We start from the raw sequence: 16089 nt of genomic DNA on the forward strand, positions 1-16089 counted from the left end.
AAAAAGCTTTTTGAAGAACTAGAGAAGAACCTAGGTTTCAAGTTGTATTTTTACAACGCAAGCAATCAGAATGAAACTTGTAAGGTTGTTCTGGTGCTATTAAAATGCAAATTCAGTGCAAGATTGTTTCAATTTCTTATTTTTTTCCTCTAGCATCAGAGAGCTTTGGAGCTAGGTGAATTCTCCTGCATGCGATTAGGGCTTATCATCTAAAAATGTTTAACAGCTTAGCTGAAGAAACAGCAAAAGAAAAGAATGGAGCAGTTATCAAATGATAACTGGACCACAAACAATATATAATAAAAATTGGACGTTTTGCTTTCAATCTCTCATTTTTTCCTCAAGCTGTTGGTGGGACAGCTAAGCATACTGAAGCACCTACCTGTTTTGTAAGCAATAATTATCTAAATAATGTTCTTCAGTGAGTTTTAGTAGTGCATGACTAAAATTACTCCATCCTAAAAAATATATATATATATATTTAAATTGTCAACCATATATTGTCTTGAATATGCATTTTGTCAGTGTTTTAGTTTTAGTAGTCTTTCCTATTTAAGAATTTCCTAACAAAAGGAATTCTAAGTAAAATTATCAAAAAGGGAATTAAATGACTACAAAAAGAGTATGAAAATGGATTAGCTAGATATGACTAAGATGACAGAGCTGGAATACTTCACCCTCTTTCACATGTGACTGCCCTAGTCTACACCTTCCTTTTAGCTTCCTTCTTCTGAAGGGAGTCACTGTGCACAGTTTTTTGTGCCTTCTTTTTCTCTCAACTTTATCTGTTTTATTCCCCGTTCATCTCTGAGGCTGCTGTGACAGGCACATTCAAGGCAAGAGGTATAAGTGCATATACTAACTTGTGGTCTACCTCTTATGAGGTGTTCCACTTTGGAACTTATTCTTTTTCATTTTACCAGCTCAATTTGTCTCTTCCCCCCTTCACTACCTCTGCAAATCTTTCTCTCAGGCTCTCTTTAAAATATTTTCTCCCTTTCACACATATTTGCCAGCCTATCTCCTTTTCCTTTACGACAGAAACAATTTGTAAAACCACCTATTTCAGCCCTGTAGATAGCAGGGTCTCATTTTGCCCTCTTCCTACAGTTACACAACAGAGGAAAACTCCAGGCTAACACAGGCTGTCCCACCAGCAAGGGGCAGCTGTCTGAGGAGAGGCCTGAACCCAACAGCTGCTCCTTCTCAGTACTCCAGGTGCAGGCCACTGCCTCAGGTTTCATTTATGGTCACCCTTGCTTCTTGGAGTTGCTTGCCACTTAGCTAATGCATAGAAGGACAACTTTAAAAACCCACCCCAGCAGTGATGACTTGTGAATAACAAGGGACTGATGTTACAGGGGCAGTTTTAAGAATTGAAAGGGTTATAGCTATTTCCACATAGCAATTACTGCCCTCCTTCCCACAAAGGTAAGCCACCTTTCTACGTGCAGAGCTCCCAGGTGCCAGCCCTCCTCTAGTAGGTGCTAACAAGCAGCCCAGGGCAGTCCCCACTTTCAGAGGCAGTACGTGTGAGCTGCCCTCCTCAGCATCCACACCACATCACACAGCAGGGGCCGTGTTTGTATGGTATGCATTGGCTCTACCATGGCAGTGTAAGGACAGCAGGATCAGCAAAGCAAAAAGCATGGTCTTCAATGCTGCTCATGGGGGTTAAGAGGCTAGTGCAGGCTACAGCCTCCCTCTAAGAAATTACATTCTCTACTTTGGTGACTCAACTAAAAAATATTTAAACAGAATCGTGTTTTAACCAACACTGTGCCATCAGGCTTGCCTTGTAGCCTCAGTCTTCACTACCTCATTCTTTTGGATAAAGTTGGGTACAAGCCTTGATATCTTCCACCAAGCAAAACAAACCCTTTTACCCTTTTCTTACGCTTGAAGGGAGCTTTACTTACGAGTTAATGTTTAAAACAGCTTCTTTAATGACAATGCAAAGAACTCTTTCTTCTTTTTAAAATGCAACATTTGTCCTATTTAAGGTTTCAGGCTCTATATAACTATACTCCTAGGAATGAAGATGAATTGGAGCTCAGAGAGGGTGATGTCATTGATGTGATGGAAAAATGTGATGATGGATGGTTTGTGGGTATGTTTTAAATGGTTGCTTTTTCATATATTCTTTATTCCTGACCTCTGCTGCCCTGTTTGTTTGGTGTCTTACAAACTAATTAATCTTTGGCATTCATTGTAATAAACCTGAACCTGGTTTTACCAGGGGAAATCCCCACCAAAATCCTGTGAAGTTAATGGGTGATCATTCACTTCTGCACTTGGGAATTGACACATGCTTCTAATTTGTTGTACAGCATTATTATCATTCTCACAGTGACACAGAGTGGACTGTGTATTGCTCCTCATAAAAACTTATATGAGTACTGCTACAGAACTGACTATTTGTGAAAACTGAGTATTACTGAACAAACAGATGCTTAGGTCTAAATAAGGTGGCTAAATCATTGCATAAACATTCATGCACACAGTGGCTAAATTCTTTATCATCTTATTAATCCTTAGCATTTCAAAAATCCAAATTAGTTAACTATGAACAAATGATGCTGTTAAAAGTAAATGATTTCTATGCACCAAGTCAAAATTTCAGCACATTAGATTTAGCAGAGATTTCAACTGAGCTATATAATTCAATCAGATATGCCTATATTTGCTTTTTCCTTCCTGCAGATATTATTTGTTAAAATTCACAACTCGCAAATGAAATACAAAATTCACTTAATTTAATGTAAAGAACAGTAGATACATTTGTAAAATATTAAAAAAAAAAAAATTCAAGGACGTGCTTACATAGAGATTTTCCTGTTATTATTGCCTTCTTTCATCTATTGCTTCTAATTTCAGGAACTTCAAGAAGAACCAAATTCTTTGGTACTTTCCCTGGAAACTATGTCAAGAGGCTGTGAATTTTTTTCATTCTTATTTATGCTGCATCTCTGCAACATATCTGCATAAAGCTGCTAGAAAACATGCTACGCTGGCCTTCTGTTTTCTCGCTTGCAGTCTCAAATAGAGGCCATCCAGTTCATCCTCATCCCATCCCATCTGCCAAACCGTTCCAGCAGTATTACAGCAACGACTACCGTGTGAATAACTAAGCTTTTCTGAAACAAGAGGAATCCTCCCTACCTATAAGTACTCCCTGCTTTTAACTCTTTTTATTTGAAACGCGATAGGAAAAGCCTGATGAGAGGTACCCAGAAGAATTGCTACGGTGGTGGGGGGTGTAAGGAGAGGGAGAAAGTCTTCCTGTTTGGGACATTTGTGGTACTATCATGAAGTGCGATGGGAAAACAAAATTTTTCAGCATGCATGTATAACAGAGGGAAAGTTGCTGCTTACTATTTAAGAAGAAAAAAAAAAACACAAAACAAAAAAGATGTTTTGAGTTTTCATATTCTTATTAGCTTGGCAGCATTTGTTGCTTTCACTTTGCTGTATCACAAGTTTGCCTATTGTACTGGTTTACAATGACAAATTATAATATAGGTTTTTTGCCTGCACTTGTATGTTGTAACTTATGCACAGTGACTGTAAAATCTCAAGCAAGTGTAGTGAAAAATGGAAGAACTGCAAGTGTTCTGATGGTGCAATGGTATTTGCTAAACCCTTTTTTCCCTATTAAAGCTACAGCATTTTCTCTTCAAAGGTAAGAAGTGCAAGAGGTGTAAAACCTCAGGAAACAGGATTTAAAGAAGAGACAGACAGTGATATAAGCACAAACAATAACAACCTGCTGATCATATGACATTAAATGGTTGTAATCAAAATGTTGTAATAGTCAGCAGCATGAAATCTGAGAGGTTAGTGTTTTTTATGTACCACAGGCATTTTAAGAAGCAGCAAGTAAACAGTGTTAGTGCAAAGGATTGTTTTTCCTCTAACATAGCCACCTGAAAAACATTCACAAGTATCATGTACTGATTTATTTCACTATACACACACACGTATATATATACACATGTATGTTAACAAAATCTGAGTTACACTTTTTTTTTTTTTAGGAATTTAGTACATTAAAAAAAAAAAATCACAAGTATTAAAATCAATACGTTTGAGAGGGTTTGGGTTGTTGTTGGTCTTTTTTTTCCTGAATGAATCAAGTATTTGAAAACAGATATTCTCCATATGCAACCGTAAGCATAAATAGCATACTAAATTAAGGCACAGGATGATAATGACTACGACTTCATGAAAAAAAAAAAAAAAAAATGATTTTTTTTTTTTTCCAAGTCAGATTTGTTTTCTTTGGCACCTTATAGATGGCAAAAGCTTCTACTGCATTTCTCATGGGTAAAGGACTGAAATTATCAACATGTATTTAGCCTCTGTAGCATTTTGTACATATGTTTGCTTTTTTGTACAGAGCCATTTGGTTGTCGATTTAAAAAAAAAAAAAAAAATCAAGTTTCTTATTTGATCTTCACCCTCTTTACATACAGAACATTTCAATGCATTTTGCTTTACTTTCTCTATTTACCATAAGCACATCTGAATAGTGCAATTCTGTAAGATAGCATTTTATGCAAAATTTTATTAATTAAAATATGGTTTACCAGCCAAATCTAAATGTACATATGTCTTTATTACTGAGAAATGTCATTAAGACGAAGGTAAAGAAACATCTTTGTGCAGCATACCTTTATTATTGCAGATTTAATGGCAAAAGCTTTATATTTCAAAGGCTTTCAATTTTAAACTAGATCTGCATGCAGCTTTGCTGTGAGATTAATTCCTATCTTTGATGCCATTTATGATTGAAGACTTAAATATCTGTTGCCTGTGATATTTAAAAAGTACTGTTTCTACTCTGTATCTGATTTTAGAAAAATACAGGTTTTTCATACCTGGCTTTCAGGTAATTGACTTTGAATTCCTACAAGCAAAAGGTCTCTGTGTTTTTTTCTTGAATAGACTTCCAATAAATTTTGCTTGGAGTACACAAGTGTTTCCCAGTCATTTCTCAAATACGTGTAACAGATACTCAAGTGCTACAAAGCTCTTTAGGCTTTTACATGCAAGTACAATCAGTGTTGCCTTTACAGAGATTTTCTACTACCACTGAGCATACACAGGTTGCAATATGGACAACCAGTATTGTCAACACAGTTGTCACTTCATCCACTTCAGTGTCACCCCTATAACTCCTGAATCCAAAAGGAACTCCTGGGCTTTCTGCACTGACTGCTAATGCAAGGTAATTTTTCTGTTACCAGAGCTGGCCTTTGCTCCTGAAGCACAGAGATAAAGTACATTACTGAAGCCCTTTGTATCTCACAGAAGTTCCACACCCTAATTCTTTCCTTAGCAAAAGGAAAACAAGAGAAACAAGCTTAGAATTAAAACTTAAGGAAAATACAGGCTTGGGAGAGAGCATCTTATGCTTGGGACTCTGCCTGAAGCACTGAGTTACATCCTGTTAATGCCTCTGCCTGGCAAAGAGCAGCTTGCTGTTCAAACAAAACCCAAACCCACAGGAAGCAGAGCATACAGGCAGCAGCCTTCTTTCCCTGTGTGGTTACTCCTGGTGCCTCCGGGCTCCCTGGTCCTGCTCCTCCAGCCCTCGCTGGCCTCCACTGCCAGGATGACACCTTCCAGACGTGCTGTTCTGCACTCTTACTGCTGGAGAGTGCCGCATTCTGGCACAAATAATCTATTTCTGACTTGCACAGCTTTGTCTTTACAATAGCTGGGCTGTTAAAATGCCAGCAAATGAGCTCCTCTGTCAGCATAAACAGATTCTGCTGGGAGTGATTTCAATTTGGACAAGGCCTAATTTAGGCAGCAGTACTGTCTCTGAGGTAAACATGCCCTTACAGCACTAAGTTAGCTTAAACCCACAACACATCTCTTGCTCTATAAACTAATGGCTGAGTATACGAGCACATGTTGTGTGGTTTGCCCTTCTGTCTGTTGGCTGGGTGATTCTGTGCATCTGAATTCTCTTTGCTAATTGCAAGAGGGAATTTAAAAAGTGTAAGGATAGATCATAATAAGAATTGCAAGTCACTGACACCAAGAAAAGAAAAGAAAAACTGTAGTGTCTGTGGTTTAGTCAAAAAGTGTTGCAAGGTGACCAGAAATGTAAAATTAAAGGACAACATGGAGGTGCAAGTTCTGTCCAGGTAAACAAAATATACTGGAATAAGCAAGGTCTGTTGAAATTCCTCCTACACTATTTAAGTAACAGACCGAAGGACTTTTTGAGCTTTCTTGTAAAATTCTGATATACTCCCCTATAAATTAATAGGGTAATGCACAGAACTGGAAGGTGCTATATCTCTAACCAGAACTAGAGATAAATTGAGAAGAGAGACCTGTAAAATTTTATGTCAGTCAGTTTAACATCTAGGATTTTTTTCTAGAAAGGGCCTCAGATTTTTCTAGAAAATGGTATAGCAAATCAATTCTCCTTAATTTTACTGAGGTATGTAGCATGGATCTCAACTTCTATTAGGATTTTCTTTTAATGCTATCACATGATAGCTATACTGGCAGGCTGAGAAAAGTCTGCTAGAGCGTTCCTGAAACTAAGTTCATTGCACAGCTGCACTGCATCACAGATCAAAAAGTCATGCAACCAGAGCTTCCCCAAACAGCAGCAGATTCTGCTGCCTACCTTTTGGCAAGCTATCCGCCTGCTGTCCATCACCTGCATGGGAGACAAAAGCCACTACAAAACAAAACCAAGCAACTCCACAAAACACCAACCAACCAGCGACACTGAGGCATGAGCTTTTCAAGGTAACACTATATCCCAAAGCTAAGGGTCACCCCAGCAGTTTTAACATTCTGTTGCCCGTGCCAAAGCCAAGTATGTTGTCATTCTGCAATGCCCGGTATTTACCAGCTGCCTTTTAGCTGCTGCTATACACAACTGTGGCAGGAACACAGGGTGCTTCCTGTAGATTCCAAAAAGCAACGCACGAGCTAATGGGAAGCTAGAATTATGAAGTAAGCAGCTCTAGAAAGACCTCAGGTCATTGTACCATGTAACTATAAATGCTGTAAGGGAAACCCTGGCTTTGCTTCAGTTAACAGCAAACTCCACTGAAATCAATAGATTCTGAATTTGCTTCAAGGATCGTATTGTTAATACATTTTCTACCTTAGTTTGAAAAAAAGACCGCAGAAAAGAGAAACACTGAAGCAACTGGATGTCTGATCTGGGCTGGTTTTTAATCACATCAAGAAGTATGAGTGCGAGCAGAACCCAGAACACAGTGATGCTGGTGACATACAGGCTCTTATTCACGTATTTTTGCCGCTCTAAGACAAAGAAAGACTAACGGAAGTTTCCAGGTTAACATGCAGTGACAAAACCAGCGAAGAGCTTGAACAATACAGCAGGTACAGTTTTTGTTTTCATCCTGCTGGTTGGTAACACTTTGCACCTTACTTCCTTAGCAGTTCTGAATCCATAACTCCCAACTCCTGTTTCATTTGCTTTGATGTGAGTCCCATATGTAAACTGTTACAGAGTTTTGCCATCAAGTATTATATCTGGGAGTCGTTGAGGAGCAATGTACTAACACACTATTTAATCTAGCAGAAAGTAGAAAGCCTTCATACTGAAAGAGCTATCCCACTAAGCAGCTGCAGCAGTGACGTCACATCTAATTGCAGATCTGGTGCAGAGGATTCCACTGCACAGTGGCATTACATCACAAACGACTCCAAAGGGAAAAAACAAGTGTTGTCTGACAACCAGAAATGCGTTGCTAGGTTTATCTTCAGAACAGATACTCCAGCTTCAACCATTTACATTTCTTGCTGCCAACACAAATAAACTCTGAGGCCGTTATTTTGCACCCACGTACACACATAGCACAGTAATCCTCCTACATTTTCCATCCACCAGGGAAAAAATCAATTTTTAAAATACCCCAAGAATAACGTAATTCTGTTTCCAGTCAAGACGGTTACCAGACAGTTGCACACAGGAGAAGAAACTTCTGTCAAGCTCCCATCTCACTCTATGAGGGGGTCCTGTATTCCCTTGGGCCCACTCCACATGCCTCACTCTAGCTCTAGCCAATTTGAATAGTAGCTTTCTATTTAACTATTGGACCCTTTAATACTTCTTTGGCCCCTACTCCATTTTAGTTCATTTCAAAACTTTCTACAAACATCACACATATGTGTAATAGGGTAATTAAACCTGCATCAAGATTTTCCCTTGCCACTGAGACAGGTAAGCACAAACCAATGCTGTAGACGGCAGCACGAGTAGCCCAAACATGTCATTCTAAGTGGGTCATTGTATTGCTGCTGCTGCTGCCATTAGCCAGATAAACCTAGAGCACAGGAGGGCCCAGCTAGTGCTTCCCACTCTGGAGTGAGGGTTAACACTGGCAGCTGTAATGTGAAACATGTACAAACACTGGCTGGCGCAGGAGCTGTAAAAGGCTTTTCTTACACTACTACTGATTCATCTGTTATAGATAGGTGTTTTCTACATGTAACTGGAAATATTCGAACAGGTGAGAATCAGCCCTTCCCCCTCTTAAACCAAGGAAGAGAATAAATTAATGCGTCAGAATGTCTGAGGTAGTAGTAGGCAATGCTTGCATGCCAATGGAGAGCTCTGTGCACTATTTATAGATCTTCTTCATGTGCTCTATGGCGCTCTTACTTTTCCCTCCTGTTCCACCACTCATTCTCTTCTCATCAATCCTCAGAGGCTCACTGAAGGAAAAACTGCAAGGCATGGAAGGTGACATTCTAGAACTGAAAAATACTAAGGATCTGTTTTACTCTATTCAGTGTTTCTGTCTCATGCACCATCTTATCCAGACATCCCCTAAAACGCTACCTGCATCATATACTCATTGAGCAAGACTATCAGATCAAACAGTCAACTTGACAAAGAATCTTCATAGAATCATGGAATGTTGGAAGGGACCTTTAAGATTGTCTAGTTCCAACACCCCTGCCATAGGCAGAGACACCTCCACTAGACCAGGTTGCTCAAAACCTCATCCAGACTGGTTTCGAATGCCTCCAGGAAGAAGGCACTCGCAATCTTGCTGGGCAACCTGTTCCAGTATCTCACCACCCTCAAAGTAAAGAATTTCTTCCTAATATGTAGTCTAAGTCTACTCTCTTCCAGTTTAAAACCATTTCCCCTTGTCCTATCACTACACGCCCTTATGAAAAGTTGCTCCCCAGCTTTCTTGTAAGCCCCCTTCAGGTACTGGAAGGCTGCCAAGAGGTGTCTTCAGTACCTTCTCCCGGCTGAAGAGCCCCAGCTCTCTCAGCCTGTCCTCATAAGGGAGCCCCCTGTTCATCTTCATGGTCCTCCTGGTCATCATCAGGGAGGTGGAGAGAAAGGGTAATGATCGAAAGGTAGATTTACTCCATTTCAAATGACTTCCTCTATAAACAGAGAATTTTCCTTAAGGGTCTTCCTTATGGAGAGATTACCCTCCATTTCTGGCCTGGATTTCTATACTACCGAACAACTTCAGGAGCAAAAGTTCCAACTACATAAGAGTATTAACTCCTCGCATACTGGAATAAAGCAAAAATGAACATGTAAATATTGTTTTAAGACTGTATTTGTGCATATTCATATCTGACAGTTTCTACATTAACTATTTCAAACGCAGTAATTACTTGTCAATAAAGACAAGACTTCATGATAGTTACATTTCTGCTGGTTTTTGCCGACGCTGCACTGACATTCTTTCACAGTATTGACAGCTTTTTCAAATATTTTTTCGCTGCATATTTAGTCCTACATTCACTGAATAAAAGCAAAGAAAAGTACAATCAGGGCAAAGTGTGAAAAGCATAATTAAGTACTTTTATTCAGTATTTGATTTTGCTGTTAAGCAACTAATTCATGGTTGTGGAAAAGCTGGTTATGTCCTTTTAATTAGCAGAAAGAAATCAAAATTATAACTAGGAAAATACTTAAGTACAAGCTAAATTTAAGTATCAAGCCTGAGTAACTACAGTGCACATCAAGATTCTAAGATCCAGTTTTGTGGCCTGCTACAATCCGAAGCTGATGATCTCTGGCTCTCATCCCACCTTATACTTAAAACAGAACACCATATTTGTCTTTCAGCTGTTGCTGTTTGTCATGATCCAGTTATACAGCCAACTCTCCCATAGCAACTACTTTCATAATGCTAAACTCAAGCCACACAGAAAACTGGAAATGGAAAACTAGATATAAAATATAGTGGTTTATGAAACATCAGATAACAATTGTACGTTGCATATTTTTTACGCCTGCTTCTTAGAGAAAAACATTCAGGATGTTTGGTACTCAGGCCACAAAAAGTGTGTTGTTGTCTGTACCCGTGATCTCATAATTTTGTTGTATATGAAGTCTCTTCTCACGGGAGACCACAAACAGATCAAAATGAAGAGAAACTTCAAAAAAAATGAGGAGCCCTTGACAGGACGGGTAGCTTTGCCTCCTACCTTGCAAGTATAAAGATATTTCAGAATTAGCTTTTTTTTTTTATTTTTATTTTTTTTTATTAACCTGTTATTTACAATAGAGGGCATTCTTGATGTCAGAAGTGAGATAACACTTAAATTATAAAGAACAAAAGAAAAAAAGTTGATTTAAAAGATAATCTCATCAAGGCTAAAGACCAGGCACAAAGTACAAATCACAGTCATATCAGCACAGGCATTTTCTTCTTTACCAAGAAGTGACTTCTTTATTTGACTCCTCACTTCATATCTTCTTCAAGATATAAACTTTTACTGACAACAGTAATTTAGGAGGCGGAAAAAAAAATACACTGACATATTTCCACAGGGAGAGATGTATGTGTACACACACGCGCACACATACACACGTGCTCACAATTTTGATCTTTATGGTAGTTGGCAGAAACGTCACCACTCCAAGAATAGCAAGATTTCATCCAGTAACAACTAACGGAAATCTCTTTTTATTAACTATACTAATCTCTTCGGAAAGCATTTTTTCTTAGAGAAAAACTGCTACCACCTCCTGCCTGACAGGTTTTGCTAGTCAAGACAAATTATACTGTATATCTTTTTCTAGAGTCCTGAACCTCCCAAAGTTCTCTGGAATTTTGGTTACATCACATGCTGCAGAATAAGGTCAGCTCCTTCTCTAGTAGCAGCACATGTAATCTCCACATAAATATTCTTCTTCCTATATGTATGGGAACTATTGAGTCACAGCCTGAACCATTGGTTGAGCACCTGAGGAAAGGTCAGCCATGGGAGCACAGGTGAGGGCAATTCAGTTGTGTGACCAGGAGGGCTGGAGTCTGGCTGCATCTCTCTTAAACCTCATTTAAGGGCTGACTGCCAGTGGGGAAGGATCCCTTTCAGGAGATCCCTTCTTGATGAAGCTTTCCCCTGTAAACCTAGAATCTTCTGATATGGGTGAGCAATATTCTTCCCTTCCTTTATAGCACCTCTCTGTTGTGCCAGTCCTTCCATCATTGCACTTTTGTTGTGTGCCTTTCCCACTGTATTGATCTGTCCACTTGCTATGCTATAATTTACTTTTTAACCTTGCTTATTGAAGGCAGCTAATCTTGCAGGCCTGTAGTTGCTCTACATTAAAGACCACATTTTAAAATCACAATGTATATTCATAGCAGGGACATTGTACTACAGCACCTCATCCCCATTTTAGTCTCAGAATACGGTAAGTCACACAATGGCATGACAATGGCAACGATGACAAAAAACACATTAAAAATAATAATAATAAAAAATACTACACATCATCTGATAAGTACCCAGAAGGAAGTGACTGGAAAAATCTGAAACATTAACATCTAGCAGCCTCTAAAGATTTACAACTGCTGCTAATTACAACATAATGAATTTTAAATTAGCATACTCCCTTAGAAGAACAAATGCTCCTTCCACTGCCTCCACTGTTTCCCTGCTCTTTATCACCTCACTCACTTCAGAAAGAGCCACACAGCCTGCAAGTTTCAGTGCACTGTCAATGCTTGACATGTGTTGTGTAACACAACGCAAGAAAACACATACCCTTACCTATCATTAGTATCCTTAGAGCACCAGTAAATTTTGCCTTACGCTAATGCAGACACCCTTTCAGTTTTCAGCCCATGCACTCAAGAATATCATGATAGCTGTTGCTCTGCAGCCTTGGCCCTCTCAAGATGCTTTAGTTTCTACTCAACTGCTGCAAAAGCCAAACAGTAATAAGGCATCCGAAAAGCAGCCCCTTCCACTTCTATGAGAGTCCTACAATGACCACATCTGCTTATCAGCAGAATACAGAACAGGTGACAGGTCCACGTGCATTTAGTCAGAGCACTATCAGAGAAACTCAGTTGTGAGAGCAGCCAGCAGCCACTACGAACAAACTAGTAGTAACTCACAATTTTACCCCTATGGTTTGGGAAGAACAGGAGATAAGTCTCTTGATCCCACCAGATCTCTTTTACCACGCCTTTAATAAACATGATAAGCTTTCCTCCGGAAAAAGTGAGGTCAGTTATCATATAGTTAAAAAAAAAAAAAAAAAAGCAACACAGAGTCATAGAAATCAAGAAAATAATCAAGAAAAAGGCCTAGTTAGAAACACAAAGTGAGACTTTGCTTTTTATTAGAGGCAGTACTGGGTGTCTGAAGAATTATGTTACAGTCCATGTAGATATGTGTCATTACACAACTAATGAAGAATTTTAACTCTTTTCCTGAATGCAGCTTTATAATACATGTAATGAAACAGTTTTCAGAAATCTAACAATTTTTATGGATTATTTATTCACGTAATACTTAATGGCAAGCACATCAGATAGTTGTTTAACAACTACTTTATGCTGTGTAAAAGATTATATATCTAAGAGTCAGCACATTAATTTATGAAGCATACTGGACTGATCTGTTGTGCTGGCACACAGCCTTGCTAACTTCATTCCAACTTTACTCTTCTGGAATTAGCTCTTTCAATTCCCAGTGCCAAAATGGGCTTTAACTTTAAACCTAATAAGGGATCAGCTTGCCAAACTCGGAGGTGACGTTTGATCCTAGCTATTAATGGGAGCAGAACCATCAACAACTGAATGGACTGAAAAGAAAAAACAACTTAGAGTCATGTTGCTGTTCTAGTCTTTAGGATTCTCCACCATACCTTCTGCTGGCTTTTAGCACAAAAGAACAAGACACTTTTCTTATACAGTCCTTGCAGAAAACATTCAGTTCTCATAAAAATAATGAAGCATGAAATTGGAGAATCAAAATAATTAGGCATGCAAATTGAGAAGTCTTTCGCGACTTACTTTTTGGCTAAGAATCATAACTACAGTATGTGCTGACATTATATCAGATTCACAGATAAACCAATAAAGGACAAGAAATTTCTTCTCAAGTCACAACAATATCTAACACTGGTAACACAGAAAAAGGCAGCAGAAATGCTGCAATGGAAGTAACACTTCAGGTAACCAGTGCGTGAATGGGAATTATAAAAACACAGATGGAAATTCAAATGTCTTCCTTTTGGGAACTTCTCTGCAAATGAATGGATGGACAAGCAGGACTCAATGCCTTAATGTGACTAAGCATCTCATTCAACTTAAAATGCCCTTTAGATTTTCTTTGAAAAGCAGAGTCATACCAATCACATTATTTCATACAAGCCTCCAACTCCTCCTTTGCCTTTTAAAAAAAATGAAAAAGGCAAACAAGAAAATCAGTGCACAGATTTCAGGCAAGGTGAAAACTCAAAACAAGCACATCTATGATTAGTGAAACAAGTCTTTTAAAATAGAAAATTTCAGTTTCTTCTTTCAACTTGCTTAGATGTTCATGAAATGGAACTCTGAAATATATTATGATAGCAGAAATTTACTTTCCGCTTATTTGCTTGTTTGGACCACATCCTTAACACAGACTTTAAAAAGCTATAAGGAAACTACTCCCCACTTTATAAGCAAGCAGCTTCTTGTAGAAAAGAGAGCATATACCAAGTTTAATGAGCCTGCAGACACAGCATTTATCCTTTACTCAGTACCTGTCCAGCAGAGAGATGCACAAGAGCCATGTGAAAATGATGGTCAAAAATCTGAAGTGAAAGTGCAGTTGAGCCAAATCATTGTTTCAGAACTGCAAAACTGGAGCATGGGGAGGACTTGTAGGAAAACCCTTTTCTACCTCGCATGTTTTCCAGCTAATGCCTGGGAAAGGGGTGCAGCACCTGAAACCCACTCCTCCACTTTGCTAGACGCATGATAAGAACACTAGAGTTGCCTGTCATACTGATTAAAAACATGAAAAAATGAAAAAATTTCTCCTTTGCCAGGAAAATATAAAGATGGGTTATCAGACATCCACCAGAAAAAGTTGAGATGAAATATGCATTGAGATCCAAGCTATTAACTATTCCTGTTCCTTGGTAGTTCAATTAGAAATGACTTCAAACTGTACTTAGTCATATCTTGCTGCTTTGGGAAATCATTATAAAATTGCAAACATTTGTTATAAGAAGATTTCCCATATACCCATGTGTTTTGAAATAGAAGTCAGGCCATGCAGCAGGGAATATTCTGGCCTTTCACCTCTGGAGAGCCAGTTTAAGTACATACTGTTCCACATGTGTAAGTGATTTTAAGGCTCCACTTAGTATCCTACTGTTACTGTCCAAAATTTACAGAGAGGCTCAGTACACTTTATGACAACAAGCTCCAGAATAGGTCAGGTTTATCACACGTCTGACAGCAAATGCACACTTTGAGGGTTTTTTTGTTGTTTCATTCTGTTTCTACAGCCTGCAACAAAGCATTCCAGGAGTATACAGAAGGATGCGTCAGTATTAAACATTTGGTATTTTTTAGTAATGAAATCTAATTCTATTTTTATATATATATATATGTATATATACACACACACACACACACACACACACACATATATATATATATATATTTTTTTTTTTTTTTGTACATCCACTGTATTGATTTATCAGGAAAATATTTCCTTAGAATCATAGAATCCTTGGAGTTGGAAAAGACCTTTAAAGGTTATCTAGCCCATCTTCCCTGCAATGAACAGAGACATACACAGCCAGATCATGTTGCTCAGGGTCTGATCCAGCCTCACTTTGAAAGTCTCAAGGGACGGGGCATTAACCACATCTCTGTGCAACCTGTGATATAATATTGCCTTTTTTTTGGGGGGGAAAAAGTCAAAAAGGATAAAAGAGTACATAGAGTTAAAGCTCAACTAGTGACACAACAGTAAAACAGGATTCAACACTTGCTGTCTGGAACAACAGCAATTTGGAGAGTAAATCTGCCTTCTAATTAAATAAGGGAGAAAATAATAAATCTTTGATCCAATGTTCAGTTTGATATGAGCATATCTTCCGCTGCAATTAATAGCAATCACCTGCACAGTTATTTTTTAAGCCTGCTCTCTCCCTACATGTTTCTAATGAGAGTAGAAGGGATGGAAAAGCATATTTGTGTATAGTAGAGAAGCCTGTACAAACATGATAGATTCTTAAGCAACCTGAAATTGTTTCACCAACTAGCAGCTGTCCCCAGATGATCAGTAACTCTCTAGTTACTTCACCAGCAGTCAAAATACCTAACAGGCTTTGAGAAGAACAGGATTTCTAAAATATTACTAATAAAGCTTACATATTAAGATATAATAATATAATAATTTACTAAAAAGAATTTAAAAGACATCACAAATAAAGAAATTGTTATACACGTACCCTAATTTTTGACACTGGAAACTAAGAGTCTGATCACAGGTTTGACCTGATACAGATATTCTTATGATTCTGAAGCCTTTGCTATTGTAGAATTTACTATTTGAGATTGCCAGTACTCAATGAAAGCAGAAAGGCAAACATCACTTTTTAGATGAGTACACCTAATATGCTACATATGCCCAGCAAGAAACTAGATTACAGGATTCATTAGGAAAAGAGTGGGGAAAAAAAGGAGAGGTACCAAACACAAGAGTGTTTCTACCCAAAACAAGTATAAGGGAGGATGAAAAAAGAAACAGAAGAACTATCAGAGATACACTCTGACTCTATGCATAATAGAACCTGGCAGG

The 16089-nt window shown here is 38.3% G+C and overlaps 2 protein-coding genes across 46 annotated transcripts in view; one reads left to right on the plus strand and one right to left on the minus strand.

Annotated features, from left to right (window-relative positions):
* SORBS2 (sorbin and SH3 domain containing 2) overlaps window positions 1–4978 on the plus strand; it is a 143254-nt gene extending 138276 nt beyond the window's left edge. For all 44 annotated transcript variants that reach the window (XM_052682542.1, XM_052682547.1, XM_052682539.1 and 41 more), the window contains 2 exons: window positions 2004–2110; window positions 2878–4978. In XM_052682542.1, coding sequence (XP_052538502.1) covers window positions 2004–2110; window positions 2878–2939 — 169 coding nt within the window. In that variant the 3' untranslated portion in view covers window positions 2940–4978. The remainder of the gene's footprint in view (window positions 1–2003; window positions 2111–2877) is intronic.
* Window positions 1–16089, minus strand: part of CUNH4orf47 (chromosome unknown C4orf47 homolog) — an 83070-nt gene that overhangs the window by 10771 nt on the left and 56210 nt on the right. The gene's annotated exons all lie outside the window — the stretch shown is intronic.

Source organism: Tympanuchus pallidicinctus, unplaced genomic scaffold (assembly GCF_026119805.1).
Source record: "Tympanuchus pallidicinctus isolate F22 unplaced genomic scaffold, pur_lepc_1.0 scaffold2, whole genome shotgun sequence".
Lineage (NCBI taxonomy): Eukaryota > Metazoa > Chordata > Aves > Galliformes > Phasianidae > Tympanuchus > Tympanuchus pallidicinctus.